This window comes from Stegostoma tigrinum, chromosome 19 (assembly GCF_030684315.1).
Source record: "Stegostoma tigrinum isolate sSteTig4 chromosome 19, sSteTig4.hap1, whole genome shotgun sequence".
NCBI lineage: Eukaryota > Metazoa > Chordata > Chondrichthyes > Orectolobiformes > Stegostomatidae > Stegostoma > Stegostoma tigrinum.
Window position 1 is genome coordinate 11,504,421 of NC_081372.1, and position 20,339 is coordinate 11,524,759.

Genomic DNA, 20,339 nt, shown 5'->3' on the forward strand with positions numbered 1-20,339 from the left:
AAGAAAGCATCACACCCAAGACCAATCTGAGCTCACTTTGGATCCACACACGCACAGTGGAATCTTATCTTCCGTAGAGACCTTGATTTGCTTTTGACTCCCTAGTTTCCTGTCTGGGGATGTTGGAAACCAGTTCCAGTAACCCTGCTGAGCTTTATATAGCCATGAGATCGAAGTTTTCCTGGTCTGTGTGACTCAGTATAGCACTTATTATCCACCAAGCCAGTGGGGGAGTCGGAGCCCTAGAAAATAAGACTTGGCCATGTAATAGTCTGGAATTGCACTGTGTAATCAGCATTGTTTGAGTAAACTGAACTATCCAGTGGGGGATTGTGGAGAAACCTCTACCTGGGTGAAAGACTGGTGAGAATTTGGAACTTACCGTTGCAAAGCGTTGAGGCAAATAGATGGTGGAATGATGCATTTCAGGAGAAGCTATTTAAGGGAGGAAGAAACCGGGAATAAAGAACTGCGGAGGCTGGAAGTCAGCAACAAAACAAAAAATGCTGGAAAGACCATAAGACATAGGATTGGAAGTAAGGCCATTCGGCCCTTCAAGTCCACTCCGCCATTTAAATCATGGCTGATGGGCATTTCAACACCGCTTCCCTGCACTTTCCCCGTAGCCCTTGATTCCTTGTGAGATCAAGAATTTGTCGATTTCTGCCTTGAAGGTATCTAACGTCCCGGCCTCCACTGCACTCCGTAGCAATGAATTCCACAAGCCTGCCACTCTCTGGCTGAAGAAATGTCGTCTCATTTCAGTTTTAAATTTACCCCCTCTAATTTTAAGGCTGTGCCCACGGGTCCTAGTCTCCCTGCCTAACGGAAACAACTTCCTAGCGTCCACCCCTTCTAAACCATACATTATCTTGTAAGTTTCTATTAGATCTCCCCTCAACCTTCTAAACTCTAATGAGTACAATCCCAGGATCCTTAGCCGTTCATCATACGTTAAACCTACCATTCCAGGGATTATCCGTGTGAATCTCCGCTGGACACGCTCCAGGGCTAGTATGTCCTTCCTGAGGTGTGGGGCCCAAAATCGGACACAGTATTCTAAATGGGGGCTAACTAGAGCCTTATAAAGCCTCAGAAGCACATCGCTGCTTTTATATTCCAACCCTCTTGAGATAAACGACAGGCCTGGCAGCATCTGTGGAGAGAAAGCAGGGTTAACATTCCTCAAGTTGCGAGGAAGGGTCACTGGACCCGAAACGCTAACTCTGATTTCTGTCCACAGATGCCGCCAGACCTGCTGAGCTTTTCCAGTAATTTTTTGTTTTAGAAAGAAGTAGGGCTTGTTTTTTAATTCATTTGACAGATGTATGCATCACTGACGAGGCCAGCATTTCCTTGCTCATCCCTAATTGCCCAGAGTTAAGAGTCAACCACATTGCTGTGGGGTCTGGAGTCCTAGACCAGATAAAAACAGTATATTTTTTTCGTATGAAGGGCAATAGTGAACCAAGTGGGTTTTTGAAGATTTTCAATTCCAGATTTTAAGACAAGATTATTGTTGAGTTCAGATTTCACCAACTTCTATGGCAGGATTTGAATCTAGGCTCCCAGGATCAATAATCCTGTGATATTATATTATGCCATCACCTTACTTGCTGGTAATGTGGGAAAAAGAGGGACAGGAAGAGGTTCATGTGGAACATAACAACGGGTTGCATTGATAAAGTACCTTTAATGGTGTAAAATGTCCCAAGCCACTTCACAGGAGCGTTATCAAGAAAGTTCAATTGCAAGTCACTCACAGAGGTATTAGGCAGGTGGCCAAAAATCTTGACCATAACCAGCAGTGTTGACCGGTCAGGCTAAATGATTTGTTTCAGCACTGTACGTCTGATTAAATTCTGTGTATATCCGTCCAAATTTCCCAAATGAGAGGGGAGCTTGGTCCCTGTTGCCTGGGAAATGAAGATATTTTTTATTGTACATTACCACACTTGACTGGTTTGTCACTGGGAATATGTTTGTTTCAGATTTCACTGTCATCTCAAGACACTTCGCGCCAGCCCCTTCATTTTCTCTGGCTCCCCCTGATAACATGGGCTTGTGTCCAGAAAAGAATTTGCTGGTGCTATTGTGCTGGCTGACTTGTAGCTGGAGTTCAGTCTTGTTTGGTAACATAGCACATTGACACAGGCACATGTGAAGCATCCACTAATCAGCCCCTTCGCATGTCATAGCCACAATTAGCAATTAAAGGACCCTTTTCTCCCTGGCGTTTTATCTCTGCTGATAGGTGATATCATTGCTGGAAGAACTTGTCTTGCTGCAGTTTGTAACATAGGGATGTACAGCATGGAAATAGACCCTTTGGTCCAATTTGTCCATGCCGACCAGATATCCTAAATTAATCTGGTCCCGTTTTCCAGCATTTGGCCCATATCCCTCTAAATCCTCCCTATTCATGTACCCATCCAGATGCCTTTTAAATGTTGTAATTGTACCAGCCTCCACCACTTCCTCTGGCAGCTCATTCCATACATGCACCGCCCTCTGTGTGAAAAAGTTGCCCCTCAGGCCCCTTTTAAATCTTTCCATTTCTCACCTAAACCTAAGCCCCTCTAGTTTTGGACTCTCCTACCCTGGGGAAAAGACATTGACTATTCATCCTATCCATGCCCCTCATGATTTTATAAACCTCTATAAGGTCACCCTTTAGCCTCAGAAGCTCCAGGGAAAATAGCCCCAGCCTACTCATGCCTGTCCCCGTAGCTCAAACCCTCCAACCCGGAAACAAGCTTGTAAATCTTTTCTGAACCCTTTCTAGTTTGACAGTATCTTTCCTGTAGCAGGGAGACCAGAATTGAAAGCAGTATTCTAAAAGTGGCCGAACCATCGTCCAAGAACTCAAGCGTATTTCATTCTGAGAATTGATTCTGTCCAGGTATAAGAAAAGATGACATTATGGGTGAAATTAATTCGACACATTAAACAAAAATAAGGCTTGCATTTCTCTAACACCTTTCAAACACTTTTCAAAGTACTTTATTGACTGAAAAAATGCAGTGAACAGCCTGCACACAGCAAACTCCTGCATACCGCAAAGTGATAATGAATGGATCAATGTTTTATAGTGATTATGCTGCATGGATGATGCTATGTAAATGCAGTTGATGACTTAGAGAAATAATGGACAAGAAAACCATGAACTGTGTATGCTGGAAGTTTGAAATGAAAGTTGAAATTGTTGGAGAAACTTTGCAAGTCTGGCAGCATCTATGGAGAGAAAGCAGATTTACCGTTTCAGATCTAGTGACCCTTCTTCAGAACTGTTAGTAGTTGGGAAAAAGGGGTACGCATGCTGAAGGTTGGGGGTGAGGTACTAAAGGAATGAGAGGAGAGGTGGAGATGAAGCCCAGACAGATAAAACAGCAGTCAGACAGTCAAAAGGATGGGTGATGGTGAGCCAAGGATAAAGGAAAGCTGCTTGCGGCGACCATGAGTAGGTGAAAATGGGAGGATAATGGATCATGCTTGGAGGTGTTGGTGAGGTCTTGTGTGTGACTTTTGTTTTCCCAGGCCAATCTGCCACTGCTGCAGCGAGAACTACTGCACTGTGCTCGTTCCGCCAAACAAACGCCAGCTCAGTACCTGGCTCAACATGAGCACCTGCTGCTGAATGCCAATGCCACATCCCCTGTCAACTCAACGGACCTGCTGGAGGTCAACGAGAACGGCAAGAGGAGCAGCCCAGAAAGGTAAAACCCAACCATTGATACACCCTGAGGCTTGGGGGATGGGATGCCCCTGGACGTGGTGGATCAGGCATGTTAGAGTTAAAATGCAGTGAGAAGAAGGGGTGATGCCCAGAAGAGATTGGGCAGTGAACATAAACGTCCTGCCTCTCTAGCTGAACTGTCGAGGAGATCGCAGCGGGAAGCTTTATAAATAAACAGCTCCACCTGGACAATCTGAGATAACAAGGTGTAGAGCTGGATGAACACATCAGGCCAAGCAGCATCAGAGGAGCAGGAAGGCTGACGTTTCAGGCCTAGACCCTTCTTCAGAAAAATCTGGAGTTTGGATGCCCAAATTTGGACACCAGACTGTAAGAAAGTAGAGAGGGTGCGGAAAAGCTTTACAAGAAAGGTTCCAGGGCGCAGGGTCTTCAATGAGGGTAAAGAGGAGCTGCTGTGCATACAAGAGGGGAAGTTTGTGGGAGATGTCCGAAATTGTGAGGGCCCTAAGTAAAGTGGACAGTGCAAACCTGTTCCGTTGGCAGAAGGCAGCAGGCCAAGCAGCATCAGAGGAGCAGGAAGGCTTGACGTTCCGGTCGGGACTCTTCTTCAGACCCTTCTGAAGAAGAGTCTAGGCCCGAAACGTCAGCTTTCCTGCTCCTCTGATGCAGCTTGGCCTGCTGTGTTCATCCAGCTTCACACCGGGTTATCTCAGATTCTCCAGCATCGGCAGTTCCTACTATCTCTGTTGGCAGAAGGGTTGGTGGGGGTGGGATTGCAAAAATGTAGTGAGGCGACTGATGAATGAGTTAAAAGGCCACATAAGGAAATGCAGTAGGCAATCAGGATGTGCAACTCACTGGCAGGGAGAATGGCAGAGGCAGGTTCAGTTGTGACTTTCAGCCGGCAATTGGACATGAACCTGAAGGCTGACGAATTACAATGAGACGGGCAATGGAAATGTAGGCGGGGCTCACCGGGTAATTTTTGTTAGGAGCTGGAATGAGCTTAATGGGCTGAATGGCCTCTTTCTGTGCTGTAACCATTGGATGAATACATTCTCTGACAGTAAAGTGAGTTCTGCAATAGCACCAAGATATCCATCTCTTCTATTTCTTGTTTCATTTTATTATAAAAGAAAGATTTACATTTCCGTTGTCCTGAAGACTTTTTTTTAGTTATAAATAAATAGCGGGAAAGCACTTAATTTGAAAGACCCCAGAATGTGTTTTTAAAAGCAAAAAATAATAAATGTTGCTTCATTAGCTTTCAGACTTGCCAGGTCCTGTAAAGATCTGTTGTGTGAAGCCAGTACAGTTAAGACCTTATATGATCTGTTAGTATATTTGCTGCCTCTTGGCTTTGAGTGGTGAGAAAATTAAGTGTGATTGGATCAGATCCAGACATTTTTAGCAATGGTCCAAGGAGGGATCGGGTATGGTCGTGGTGTTGGGGGGAGGGGGTGTGCATCTGATGAAGGACGGATTGACATTCCAATGCGATGACTTGTGTGTGCGCAGAAATGCCTGAAGTAATACAGGCCTGCCAAATTCGGACAGACGATCTTTATCAAAACAAAAGTCATTAGAGCATTCCGCTGTACAATCTGGGCTCAAGGACAGACTATCGCATCACATTAACAGAACAACTTCAGTCTTGTAGCCATGTCAAGCAGTGTGGTGATGGGCTTTGTTTCTGTTTGAATGCTGTTTACAGAATTCTGTAAATTGAATCTGTGGCTCATGTTGACCAGGACATCAAGGAGCCATCCCGTCCTTCTCATAGACAATGCTTTCACACCCACCTGAGAGAGAAAAGGACCCTCGGTCTGATTTCTCATCTGAAAAACAGCATCTCCAACAGTACAGCACTCCCACTGCGATGCACTGGGTGGGTGTAATTTCGTGGCTCCCCACCCACAAGGGCATGATGGCCCGGCTGGGTTCCAGGAGAACTATCTGGTTCCCAATGTTGGGAAAACTGTCCCCAACTAAATTGGGAATGGGAAGAAGTCAACACAGGACTCCCACTTGCGGGTAACAACGATGCCAGTCAGGACTAGTAATGTGCCGCTTGGTGCTCATTGCAGTGGCTCCAGAGGTTCCCAACGTTTGCCTGAGAGCAGGCCCTGTGAGATTCTCCTGAGGCCTAGGTGATGGAGATTGCCTCATTGACGGACTCTCAATACCTGATCAGGGGCACAGCATTGGGAAGGCAGGCTGTTGTTGGAAGAGGTTGCTGCAAACTGCCCTCTTCTGTCCCCTCCAATACCCCCTTGCAATCTCTCCCAGTGGAGCCTATCATGCCCCATTTCCTTGATCAAGTTGGAGGCCAAATAACGGGTAAATGTTCACTAAAATTCATGTATATTTCCCCACTCTCACTGAAGGAAAGGGTAGTTTTCAATAATTCTCCAACAACTGGGCAGCTAATAGATTGATATACTGGGTAGAATTTGGGTTTAGAATATGGCGAGCTCTCTGGAGGAGTGGGGCTTGAACCCACAACCTTCTGATATAGCAGCATTGGTCCTACCCACTGAGCCACAGCTGACCCCCAGCAAGGGCTGTAAGGCCATGTTTACGTGTCAACTGTGGCTCAGCACCTTCACCGTCGGGTCCGGGGCCCAGTAACTGAGAAGAGAAATGGAAAAGCTGCAGTGTGGTGCCGAGGGTTTGCTGCACTCTCAGAGATACAGCCCTTCAGAGGCCGAGGCATTACCTGCCCTCACAGCGATTTGGAAAGGTCGCTAACAAGGGGGCACAGTCTTAAGGTGTACAGCGGCAGGTTTAGAGGGAATTTAAGGAAAACATTTCCCAGCCAGAGGATGGTGGGAATCTGGAATGTTTTGCCTGGAAGGATAGTTGAGGTGGGAAACCTCACAACCTATGAAAATTACTCGGAATGTCATAATACTGAAGACAAAGTATGGGAAAGAGGGACTAGTCTAACTGGTAGTGTATTTTTGGCAGTACAGACTTGATGGGCCAAAGGGCCTCTTGTATACTGTATGATTCTATGACCGTATGGTTTGATAAGTATGTGAATAACGGACTCTTCTCCTAAAAGCTTTCACTGCATGATGATGTTTTCTCCCCATCTCCGCAGGAATAAAGAGAATGGCTTTGACCGAGACCCTCCAGCAAAGCGGGTGTGCACAATCAGCCCTGCCCAGCGGCACAGCCCAAACATTGGCATACCTCACCCTCCCAATGGGCAACTGCACCCAACCCCTCCCCCACTCCAGCACTACAGCCTGGACGATGTGGCCATTAACCACCTGTACAGAGACCCACAGAGACTTCCGGAATACAGAGAGCGACATAGGCATCACGGTGAGCCCTAGGGCACAGGGTAGTCATGGCTATCGCAACAGGAATGCACGGTGGTGCCAGTTTCTGTGAAGAGTTGGGTCGTTCATGGAGGACAACTCTGGCCAGTTTTGCCAATTATAGTTTGATAAATAAACCTGTTATCAAGGAAGAGGATTGGTTCCCATATGGAATCTGCATCCTCTGGTTTGGGATCCCGTTAACAATCACCTCAGCCAGGACTCAGTACGCAACCGTGAACAATTGTAGATTTTACTGGGTAACCTTCAGTGTGGTCTAGAGAGCTCTCAGTGGAGTAGGATGCAAACATTCATCTAGTTACGGTGAAGTATGTTGCGTGCCCAATGAATTCAGATCGCATGTGGTGTACAGACCATGTCTTCTTATTTTTGTGATTTATTTTCGCACTGAAATGACAAAGAGTTGTTTTAAAACCAAGAATTCTGGCATGTTTTGGAGAGGTAAATCTGATGCTCACGGTAAGCATTGTTTGTACAGCCATTTGTTCAAGCCGTATTTGAAGTTTAGTTTGCAAACGAACCGGAGCTGAGGGTTGTGTACAAATGGAGCTTTACTTGGCAACATGAAGCTGATTAGTTTGTAGACTAATGACCAACTATCAACTTCATAGAACATAGAACATTACAGCACAGTACAGGCCCTTCGGCCCTCGATGTTGTGCCGACCTGTCATACCGATCTCAAGCCCATCTAACCTACACTATTCCATGTACGTCCATATGCTTATCCAATTTCAATGGCCCTTTGCCTACAAACAACTATGTCATTGGTTGTTAAACGGCTGAATAGCTTGGATTTGTGAACAAGCCAGAGAAATGTTCAGACCACTATTAGCCCAGGATCTCTCTTCCCCTGTATTCTTCAGAAAAAATAAATCTCTGCCTGTAAAGAATTAGTTTCTTTTCCCTCCAGAAATTGCAGTAAGCTGTGAATTTGAATTACAAGCTGGAGACATCTTGTACGAGTGAACCAGGACCCTGTGCCTCTGACAAACCAGGGGCAGCATCCAGAGAAGGATGACTGAGAAGCAACATTCTGACTAGCACGAGGCACATTCAGCAATCCTGGGAATAGAAACCACTAAATTCCCTTCCTGCACCACCCTCCATCCATAACCACCTCCTCTCCCGGCCCATGTCTGTCAGTTTGTGCTGTGTGTGACGGGGGTAGTTTTAGGGCATTAGAGTTTTAATTTTGTGGAGTTACATGCCAACAGTTACCTGTAGGCACCTTGTAATAATGTTATTTTTGTTAAGTAGAGAAACTTGGTCCATACTTTCTGTCAATCTTGGTCTAGAGATGGGCAAATTGGGGAATTCTACATACTTGTTAAAATCTTTAACTTTTAAGGTGACTCTGGGAATAGTGGGATTGAATTCCAGCGCACGGCCCCAGTAAGATGTAGCAGCAAGCGCAGTGTTAACTTTCTGGTGGACACTATTAACCTCTCGGGTTTCTCATGTTTAAGATTTGAAACATTGGGTACAGCTTTGTACTCAAAGATCTTTGAAGCGCGCTGTTCATGCATGAGACTGAAGACATTTCAGCACCTTCCAGTTGGTTAACCTTCCTTTATCTTCCCCAGGAGGATCCCGTGCAGTGTATCAGGAAGAGATGATTGATCACCGACTGACTGACCGTGAGTGGGCTGAGGAATGGAAACATTTGGATCATGTAGGTGCTGATTTCTCCTACTCTTTGCCCTTCTTGTCGGAACTTTACAGATTCCATTGGGCAGTTTGCAGAGGCTGGGGGAGGGGTGTAAAATTCACCTGGTGGCCTACCTCCTTGCTTCCAATCTATCTGCTGTTTTCCATTGGTGAGGCCTAGGGCAATTCACCCAGCTTTTACCCTCATTCCCATCAGGCCTTTATTTTGAGATGGTCAGGGAAAGTTCCAGGGCAGGTGGAAAGCCCTGAGAGTCACCCTGCTTATTCTTTCATCTCCTCATTTCTCCCTACATTCCCAAGCGCCGCCTCACCTCCCTGCTGTGAGAACCTTGCCTGAGCCTAGCCTCTAAAGTCCAGAATTTGTGGTCTTCTGCCCAAGTTATTTTCATTTGCTCATGGGGATATAGACATTGGTGGCAAAGTCAGTGAAATGACTGCACAGAGACCGATATCCTGCCACCAAGTCACACCTTATTTACTTGTGCGCAGTACACCAGCTGTGGCCAGCCCAGCTCGGAGACAATAAGTGTGAAGCTGGAAAAGCACAATGGGTCAGACAGCATCCAAGGAGCAGGAAAGTCAACATTTTGGGGCCAAAACTCCTGCCAGCCCTGACGAAGGGTTTCGGCCCTGAAACGTTGACATTCCTGCTGCTCAAAAACTGCCTGATCTGCTGTGCTTTTCCAGCCTAACGCCTGTGGACTGTGGCTTGTGGCATCTGCAGTCCTTACTGTCTCCAAGTTGCTGAAAACCAACACTGCCAGATCTCTTCTAAGGATGCCCACCTTGCAAGAGTTCTCCTCCTCCCTCCAAAGACAGCTCAGTGAATCTCCCTACCGCTGCAAACCCCCTGGTCTGTCCTGAAGCTCTTGGACCACATTCTGAAGCAATCTCGCTACTACAGCCAGGTCTCCTTCCTCTGTGTCTGTCTACACAGCCGGCCCACGCCCATGGACTCCGCATAACATTCAGACCCTCACAATTTGCACCCAACCGTGACAAACGTTATCTACAGCACCTCCAGGGCCTCCAGAAACTGTTCCCCCTGCTGATTCTCAGCCCCGCGCTCACAGCCATGCTTCAATACCTTCTATCTCTCCCCCAGCTCCAGAGCTTTCCCAGACCTGCAGGGGACCTCTACTATTCCTTTGTCCTCACGAGGATCCACACCCTCAACAAACGTTTTATCTTCACCAGTCTTGAGAAAGGGTTTTGACCCAAAACATTGACTTTCCTGCTCCCCAAATGCTGTATGACCTGCTGTGCTTTTCCAGCTCCACATTACCTGACTCTAGCTTCCAGTGTCTGCCTTCCTTACCGTCTGCAACTCTGAGTCAGTCCCCTGAACTGAGGGGATTCGAAATCCCCTGTTTATGTTGTTCAGCCAGGGCTCCCTGATTGGCCCAGGCTAACAACCTCAATCAAGCATCTTGTAGTCAACAAGATCCACTTGGTTCCGGTCGCGACAGTCAGTTTGTGTTTCGCATCTATAACCATCCTCAAGATGCAGCTAAGAGGAAACCTCAATGATCTGGACCTGGAGTCACGTATGGGCCAGATCAGATAAAGATAGCAGATTTCCTTCCCCTGATGGTCTCTGGTGAATCAGGTGTGTTTTCACGGTAATCGATGACCACTTCATCATCGCCATTAACGAGATTAGCTTTCAGTTCCAATTCTATTTTTAATTAATAGCATTTATTGGTGGGATTTGCACCAGTGTCTCCACGCTGCACCTCTGGCTTATTGGCCCAGTGACGTTGCCACTCTGCTAATGCACGTTCCCTCCTGACTTTTCAGGTGATGGGCCAGGAGGACCATTCTGATAAAACCTGCCCATTAAAATGAACAGCACAGATGGCAGCCACTTGGGCAGTCATGCCTCTGCTGGCCCTTTCAGAAAACAGGTGCCTTTTGTCCTACGTCCTTTCCACTTGTGCGTAATTCCGTGAGATCCTCAGCCTCACGTAGAAACATAGACAACAGGAGTAGACAATTCTGCCCTTCAAGCCTGCCCGAAAGTTCCATATGACCACAGCTGATCATCCAACCTGGCACCTCTTCCCAATTTTGCCCTATACCCTTTGATCCTGAAAGCCCTAATCTCCACATACCCAGCCAGCTCTATTCTCAAATTAGTTTTGGAATTAGGTTCTACCACTCTTGTCTTTCAGGGAAAGTTTTGTACATTCCACTGGCTCAATGGGTGAGAAAGAATTCTTTCTAATCTCCACTGAAGATCTCTTATTAATGATTTTAATCTGATGATCTCTGATTATTGACCCACTGCCCAGAGGGAATAATTTGCCTTCGTCAACCAAAACCTCCCACCATCTTGCGAACATGTTTCCTGCCACGACTCAAGCTCTCTGTTCCAGACAAACTAGTCCTAATTTTGCTAATGTCTGCTCACAATTGAAGTTTCCCACCTCAGTCTTCATGTGAACGCCATTGACAAGGCCCACTCTGAGCTGTGTGGCTTGCTTTGCTATTTCCAAAGGCGGTTAAGAATCAACCACGTTGATGTGGCCGCGTAGGTCACACCAAGTAAAAGTGACAGATGTGTTTCCCTAAAGGCATATTAGAACCACTACAGTGTGGAAGCAGGCCCTCCAAGGAGCATCTCACCCAGACCCCAGCCCAACCCTGTAACCCTGCATTTCCCACAGCTAACCCACCTAGCTTGCACATCTTTGGATTGTGGGAGGAAGCTGGAGCACCCGAAGGAAATCCTCATAAACAACACGCAAACGCCACACAGACAGTGACAGGCTAAGACCTGGGTCCCTGGTGCTGTGAGGCAGCAGTGCTAAGCACTGAGCCACTGTGCTGCCCTGTTAGTGAACTAACAGTTTGTACTACAATTAATCACTGTTCATGAGCCTGGAAATATTTATTAAGTTTTGTTAATTGAACTTAAGCTCTACCAGTTTTACAATTTTACACAGTGAAATTTTTACCTGTGCTCCTCAAGTATGAGCCTAAGTTTCTGGAAAGTGAAGTGATGCTGTGAACCATTGGATTCTGTCTACAATCATTGCTTTTTTTTAACCGCGTGATCAACTTGCCCTTCTAAGTTTAAGGATTTTTTTTGAAAGAATAAACAAGTGAATTGAACCACATTGAACAGTATTGGCTCCTTTAATGGCCACTGTAACAAAAGTCTTGAAAAGAAATTTACAAAGTTCTGAAATAAAATTTTTGGGCTTGCTGATGCACTCTAGGCCCTGCAGTGCCCACTGGTTGCGGAAGACCTGGTATACGAGTGGGCATTGCATTGTCCCTCGACCGGGCCACCAGAGGGCAGTCATAGCCACAGAAAAGGTACAGACTGTTGGGTTCAATGGGCGCTTGCCCAGCACGCCCTCCTGGACCTGCTGATAGCCACCCTGGCTCAGCTCAGGAGCAGCTCCGTGAGATGTTTGCACGGAGACCAAAGCGAGCCAGAGTTTGTGGAAAGCCTCCTTGTTCCAGAAGAGGGGAAAACCGATGGAGCTGGATCGCAGGCAAAACATAAAACCTTGGTTTGTCTTGCAGCTCCTGAACTGCATCATGGACATGGTGGAGAAGACTCGCCGCTCACTGGCTGTTCTCTGCCGTTGCCAAGAAGCTGACCGTGAGGAGCTGAACTACTGGATGAGGCGCTACAATGACACGGAGGAAGTGCGAAAGGGCAGCAGCACTCACCTCCGACAGCTCAGCCCTGGGAACACGGACCCCATTCAAACTGGTGAGTAACCCTGAGCATTGCCTGCCTTCGCTCTCAACGACTGTTTTAAGCCAGAACTGCACTTGACAAAAATAGTTCCAAAGAGGGAGATACCTGAAATGAGAGAGGATAATTCTGATTGATCACGCTTGCATGAAATGAATGATAATCATGCGCGGAAATTAAACTGCAAGGATAGAAAATGAAAACAGAGATTGCTGGGAAAACTCAGCAGGTCTGGCAACGTCTATGGAGAGAGAAAGCAGAGGTAACGTATCGGTTCCAGTGACCCTTCTTCTCTAGTCCTGAAGAACAGTTACTGGACCCAGAATGTTAACTCTGCTTTCTCTCCACAGACACTGTCAGCCACGCTGTTTTTCCAGCAATTTCTGTTTTTGCTTCTGATGTTCAGCATCCTCATTTCATTGTATTTTTTTCTCCTAAGGGATAGAAAATGCATGATTAATTAGAAGGGAGACTGATGAATCACAATGAACTGTTTTACACTGTCACAAACAGTCCAAGTGGCCTGCCCAGTGGACCATGGGTTGACGGTGTGTTGATCTGCTTCTCCAACTCTATAAACCATGGCACTTGGAATGGCAGCTGTCAATTCCATATTGTTTGAACCCTCTTTTAAATTTCTTTGTAAATTTTATCTTGCTCATCCAGCCAAGGGAACCTAATGCTAGAAAATCAAACACCCTTTCACTTTGAGCCTCCAGCATTTTCAGTTATCATTCCTCTCCCAGTGAAGGTGAAGTAGAGTCAGGGCACTGGGTAATGCTCTTGTACTGTCTCATTTTCCTGTGCTTGCTGTGCCCATGATGGACTGACTATGGAACTGGTATGGCCATCCCAACTGAATTCAAACCCAGGTTCGAATCCCGCCACAGCAGATGGTGAAATTTAGATTCAATAAATATCTGGAATTAAGAATCTAATGATGACCGTGATTCCATTGTTGATTGTCAGGAAAAATCCATCTGGTTCACTAATGCCCTTTAGGGAAGGAGACTGCCGTCCTTACCTGGTCTGGCCTACAAGTGACTCCAGACCCACAGCAATGTGGTTGACTCTGAACTGCCCTCTGGGCAACTAGGGAGGGGCAATAAGTGCTGCCAGCAATGCCCACATCCCATGAATGAATCAAACAAAATCAACGGTCTAGGCCCGAAACGTCAGCTTTTGTGCTCCTGAGATGCTGCTTGGCCTGCTGTGTTCATCCAGCTCCACACTTTGTTATGAACTAACTTGGGACTAGGTTGGAATTCCCATGCTGTGGCTCAGTTACTCGCTGTTTTCACCCAGCAAATCACTGGAGGTGATTCAGGGCTCGGTACACCTCAGGCCCTCTTCCCACACTTTGCTCCTCATGTCGACTTGAGGCTGCTTTCAGCAAACATCTGCCTGAGCGAAAGAGGAAGGGACCAGCTTGCATTGCACCCTTCACAACCTTTGGATGTCCACAAATGGTTCAAAAGACCTGTTATTCTTGAAGTTTTATTGTTCATCGGATTGACAAGTCTCTGGAGGGATGAGCATTCGTTGCCTATCCTAAAATGTAGGCCAGACTGGGTAAAGATGGCAGATTTCCTTCCCTATAGGACATTAATGAACTCGATAGGTTTTTGCAGCAGTCATTTTATGGTCGCCATTTATCCTTTATTGTCTTCACTAATAGGATGTGGGGGTCACTGGCTGGCAAGCCTTTATTGCCAGCCCCTAGCTGCCCTGGAGAAGGCTCTGGTGAGCCGTCTTCATGAACCATTGCAGCCGTTAGGGAGGGAACTGCAGGATTTTGGTTCAGTGACAATGAAGCAATGGCAATAAATTTTCAAATCAGGATGGTGTGTGGCTTGGAGGGAATTTGCATGTCCCTCATGTAGCTGCTGCCCTTGTTCTTCTAGAAGGAACTGGTCATGTGTTCAGAAGGTGCACCTTTTGGCTAGCACACACTGCTGCTACTGGGCTTTGGTGATGGACGAGTGGATATTTGTGAATGCAGTACCAATCAAAGAGGTCTGCATTGTTCTGGATGGTGTCAGCCTTCTTGGATGTTGTTGGAGCTGCACTCATCCAGGCAACTGGGGAGTAGCCCATCACACTCCTGACTTGTGCCTTGTAGATGGTAGACAGGTTTTGGGGAATCAGGGGGTAAGTTACTCATCGCAGCATTCCTATTCTCTGACCAGCTGGTGTAGCTGCTGTGTTGATATGGCTAGTGCAGTTGAGTTTTTTGATCAATGGTGCAGGTGTTGATCATGGGAGATTCAGTGATGGTGACACCATTGATTGTCAAGGGCTGATGGTTGGATTCTCTCTTGTTGGAATTGGTCATTGCCTGGCATTTGTGTGCTGCAAATATTACTTGCTATTTGTCAACCCAAACCTGGATGTTGTCCAGATCTTGCTGCATTTGGGCATGGACTGCCTCAGTATCTGAGGAATCACAAATGGTGATGCACATCGTGCAACCGTCGAAGAACATCCAGACTTCTGATCTTATTTTGGAGGGCTGGTCATTGATGAAGCAGCTGAAGATAGTTGGAGCTGGAGGAACACAGCAGGCCAGGCAGCATCAGAGGAGTAGGAAGGTTGACATTGCGGGTCGGGACCCTTCTTCAGAAATGAAGTCCTTTTCATGATCCGCACTGAGGGACAAATAACAAGCAGGTTTACTGAAAACAAATTCCTCTTCCCTTCTTCAGAAGCAGGTATTTTCTATATTCATCTGGGGGAGCATTGTCCCTGAGAATGTTGCTGACGTATTTTGTGGAGAATAAAGTGGCTGTTCACTAATTCTTTCCCACTGTCAGTCTATCAAATAATGAGGGGTACACTTGCTTTCTAATTAACAGAGGGAAGGCCATGTGTCCCAAAAACTGATCTGATGGACAACCAATAGCGAGAGAGTGAGGGTGCAATCAGAAGTCATGTGACACCTTCAGCAATCTGTCCAATCAGTGTTCACAACCCTGCCCCACTCAGAGAAGTTTGTATCCCTCTGAAAGAGGGTCAGTCCACTTCCCTTCCATCATATAAAGTTTTGCAGTCTTCGGACAGGGGTCTGCTCCCTTGCTGTGGATCACCCCCTTGTACACACTTGTAATCCAGCTGGTGCTCCATGTTGACATATCAAGCTTCACATCCAGACCAGGCCTCGGCCAAGGTGGCTGCAGGGATCTCCCAGTGGAAGGAGCCTTGGCAGTGGCAGTGATGTTAGAGTAGCAGCCTTCTCAAGGCAGGAAGACCGCAAGTCTCAGAAAGGTAGGCGCAGGAACTTCCTGCTGCAATGGGATGGCCTCCTTCTTGAGTTCTGAAGGGAATGCGGCAAATTTCCTGAAGTGATAGGAACATGGTGTGACTGTTTAATCCTGGTCCATCACTCAGTTAGAGTGGGTGGTCCATCTTATTGTCTAGTCAAGTCCGGCAGAAAACCTAAGGTCGTGATGAATCGGGAAATAGGTTATAAGTAAATTAAGGAATGTTGGGGTGAGAATATGGCTGAGTGTATTTGTGTGTGTGATATACAGTCATCAGTGAGTTGGGAATCGGTGATGTGTGAGTTGAAATAAAAGTCTGACTAGTAATGTGTATACCTGGACTCTGTCTTACCAATAATGAATCTCATTGTGTCTTACCTCCATCTACGCACCTTAATGGTGTAGCCCTTAATAACCCTGCACCCACGGGGAAAACTATTTCACAGGAATGCACTGGCATCTCATTAGTTTTCCATGAACCTCTTCCCTGTTTGAATCCAAGCAATGGTATTTTTCCTGAGGGAGGCTGAGGAGTGGGACTGAGGGAGGCTGAGGACTGGGATAATGGACCACTGGGAAGGGTGTGACTCAGCAGCTCGTTCCTTTCCCTCTCTTGTTTTAGCCTGCTTTGTGTGAGAGCTGAGCTCTTTTGCGGGGAACGGGGATAATGGATCTGCCTAATTGTGTCTATACTGCAGAGCTTCACCGGGAGATCAGTCACAGACCGTCAGCGGGTTACGTGCCAGATGAGATCTGGAAAAAGGCGGGTAAGTCAAACGGGAGCTAATTTCCAGCAGCTTGTGGTTTATACTGAAATATCCAATACACTTGAGGAGAGGAAAAATGGGATAAACTGATGGCAATGAGTATGAAATGTAATGTCACTTCCTCCCTCAGACAGTTGTAATGGAGGAAAGATGATGAACAATTTGTGCACAGCAAGCTCCCACAATCAACAATGTGATCATGACCAGGTCCTCTTCATGATCTGCACTGAGGGACAAATAACGAGCAGGTTTACTGAAAATGAATTCCTCTTCCCTTCTTCAAAAATAGGTATTTTCTATATTCATCTGGGGGAGCATTGTCCTTGAGGATGTTGTGGAGAATAAAGTGGCTGTTCACTGATTCTTTCCTACTGTCAGTCTATCAAATAATGAGGGGTACAATTGCTTTCCAATTGACAGAGGGAAGGCCATGTGCCCCAAAAACCTGATCTGATGGACAACCAATAGGCAAGAGAGTGAGGGTGCAATCGGAAGGCATGTGATACCTTCAGTAATCTATCCAAATCACAACCCTACTCCACATGGACATGTTATATCCCTGCAAAAGAGGGACTGTGAGATTTTAAAGGAAAATATTATAGAAAGACACTCAAAGATTCTTTGAAAGCCGCATTGGTGTCAGTCAGTCATCCTGTAAAGTAAAGCAATATCGCTGGGTTTTTCTCTCATTCATTCCTGTTTTGTGTTTTAATTTCCATTCCCTCTTTCTGTTCCTCCTCTTCTAATAATTTGGGCAAATGTTAAAGTGTGCCTGATACTTTTTTTTCAATGAGTGGCCCTATAATCCCTGCAGGGGAGACCCCAATTAGCTCTTGAACCTCCCTGCAGACCAGCACCTCTAGCAGGAGGGCAACTGTGTGAGTCACTCAGAAGGGTCACCCTCACCTCCTTAAGAGTAACCAGGGATGAGCAATAAACAGTGGCCATGCCAGGGATACAGGTATAGAATCGTAGAATCTCTCTAGTGCAGGTAGAGGCTATTCAGCTTATCAAGTCTGCACTGACCTCCAAACAGCATCCCATCCAGACCTAGCGCCCCCCCCCCAACTAAAATCTGTTCCCATAGCCCTGCATTTCTCCTGGCTGATCTACCTAACCCACACATCATTGTACTCCACCCACAGGAGGAAACCGCACAGACACGGGGAGAACGCGCAAACTCCACACAGACAGTTGCCTGAGTGTGGAATCGAACCTGGGTTCCTGGTGCTGTGAGGCTGCAGCATTAACCACTGAGCCACTGCACCAGAGGTAGCCCAAGAATGATCATCAGAAAAGAAAGGAACGGGAGAGGAGCTATGGGGAGCTTTCCTCATACCTTGGATGTCAGTCAGTGGGCTTCACAATATGCAGTAAATCTGTTGATTTTGTTCTGCTTGCTGAGCAGTATTGCTTCTGTGATGTTTACAAAACAGCAGTGAGTCCATTCGAAAGATGTGCATTGGTGGTAGAGTTCCTCAAATTGAAACAAAAACTGTGTTGTTTAATCAACACTTCAATACAATTCCAGCACCACCCTACTCCTTTTAAATTCTGTCCCTGGGCTAATAAAGGCAAGTATCCCATATGCCTTTGTAACCATTTTATCTGCCTGGCCTGATGCCTCACGAAGGGGCAGCGCTGCGAAAACTTGTGATTTCAAATAAATGTGTTGGACTACAACCTGGCCGTGTGACGTCTGACCTTGTCTACCCCAGTCCAACACCAGCACCTCCACGTCATGTCCTGAAAGTGCATAGGACCATAGTCGTGTACTCCAAGGTCCCTCTGATCCTTGCTTCTTCTCAGGATCCTACTCATCATCATGTATTCCCCTGCCTTGTTTGCCCTGCCCAAGCGCATCGCCTCACACATTTATCCGGACTGAATTCCATTTGCCACTGATCAGCCTGAGTGCACTTTCCTTTAATCTAAGGCTTTTGTCCTCAACTGCTTTTAGAGGCTAAGGTCAAAGAGGGTGCACGGTATGAGGAAGTGAGAGCTGGGGACTGAACGATGGAAGGGTTACGAAAGGCAAGCAGAGGTGATGAGAAAGAGCTGTGGAGAGAATGTGAGTTTGCAGTTCAGTCATTCCTTTGGCATTCAGGAAGCTCGACAGCTGGCAGCCGGAGGAGCACGGATCTGGCATTTTGTGCACAGCGCAGAGTTCCATTTTTGCGGGGGAGGCGGAAGGTGAGGAGGGAGAGAGAGCAGAGGATAAAGGGAAGGAAACTGTCGCGCTATATGTTACCAGCAGAAAAAAAGCACCATCTGCCAGCTGGGAGCGGATTTGAAGTGAAATTGTGATGCTACCCTGACACCTTCTGGGCACTTTAATTCTGTGTGCGTGCGGCAGTGCCGTCTGCAAGAATAACCATGACGCTGGGACACCTGCCATTTATCTAATTCTCACCCGATGCAAACATATTGCAAGGTTTAAACAGAACTGAAGTACAAATAGAAGTCACAGATCTGTTACGGTGCAGAATGAGGCTATTCGGCCCATTGTTTCTGCACCAGCTCTTCAAACAAGCATCGTTACCCGGTGTCAGTCTCTGTAACCCCGTGCCCTCAGCATCGTCCAGTGTCCTTTTGAATGCCTCGATGGAACCCTTTCTACACAGTGCGTTCCAGACCCTAACCACTCTCTCTGCATATGGGTTTCTCCTCCCTGGTTTCCTTTTCCAGGCCAGCTTTCCAAATGACTGGACACCTGCCAATGCTCTGACATAACTGTCCATTTAGTGTCATACAGACTAGAAACAGACCCTTTGGCCCAACTCGTTCATGCCAACCAGGTTTCCTAAACTGAAGTAGTCCTGTTTGTCCATGTTCGCTCCTCTCCACCTATCTTCTCCTCTCTCCATCTTCGGTCCGCCTCCCCCTGACTCCCTATTTATTCCAGAACCCTTTCCCCATCCCCCTCTCTGATGAAGGGTCTAGGCCCGAAAAGTCAGCTTTTGTGCTCCTGAGATGCTGCTTGGCCTGCTGTGCTCATCCAGATTCACACTTTGTCATCCCTCTAACCCTTTCCTATCCACGTACCTGTCCAAATGTCTTTTAAGTGTTGTAACTGTATCTGCCTCCACCACTTCCTCTGGAAGGCTATTCCATACACAGCACCCTCTGTGTGAAAATGTTACCCCTTTTAAATCTTTCTCCTGTCACATTAACCCTACACCCTTTAGTTTTGGACCCCCCAAACCTGGGGAGAAGACCTTGGCTACTCACCCTATCCGTGCCCCTCATGGTTTTATAAACCTCTACAGGGTCACCCCTCAGCCTCCTACGCTCCAGGGAGAAGTGTCACAGCCTATTCAGCCTCTCCTTACAATTCATACCCTCCAGTCTTGAGGAACATTCTGCGTCTCCAGTCACACATCCACCAGCTGACGTTAGCCTGCCAGACCTTTCAATCTTTTTGAATCCTGAAGCTGCTGTCTCCTTCTCATCACATCACAAGATTAAGTGCCACCTCATTGACCAAGCTACTGGCTGACTCTTGCCTCTACAACCCTGCCCGGCCCAATACAGCGCACCATATAAAGAGAATATTCAGCCTGTCAGGTCTGTGCTGGCTGTTTTAAACCGCGGTCCAAATTTTGTCCCTCTCCTTACATTTTTCTCATGCTGCCCCCTGTGCATTTATATGATGCCTTCAGGTGCTTTTTTCTAGTTTGAAGGTGCTACGTAAATGTCAGTTATTGCTATCTTTGCCAAGTGCAGGAACGTTTCACTGAGTGTTGTCGGAGGCAGATCTTTGACAACGTCCCACACACTGGGGTTTGAAGGATCGAGGAAACTCCCGATTCACGGGAGGAGCCGAGGGGCATTTATCAAATTCCCTCTCGTTATTCCACCTGATTTTCAGGCAGCGAAT

General features: G+C 46.8%; 1 protein-coding gene across 10 annotated transcripts in view; it reads left to right on the forward strand.

Annotated features, from left to right (window-relative positions):
- The window catches only part of LOC125461316 (protein CBFA2T2-like), a 151,392-nt gene that overhangs the window by 118,038 nt on the left and 13,015 nt on the right, over window positions 1-20,339 (forward strand). For all 10 annotated transcript variants that reach the window (XM_059652735.1, XM_048549943.2, XM_048549941.2 and 7 more), the window contains 5 exons: window positions 3,538-3,716; window positions 6,804-7,030; window positions 8,633-8,721; window positions 12,255-12,447; window positions 16,391-16,459. In XM_059652735.1, the coding sequence (XP_059508718.1) occupies window positions 3,538-3,716; window positions 6,804-7,030; window positions 8,633-8,721; window positions 12,255-12,447; window positions 16,391-16,459 (757 nt within the window). The remainder of the gene's footprint in view (window positions 1-3,537; window positions 3,717-6,803; window positions 7,031-8,632; window positions 8,722-12,254; window positions 12,448-16,390; window positions 16,460-20,339) is intronic.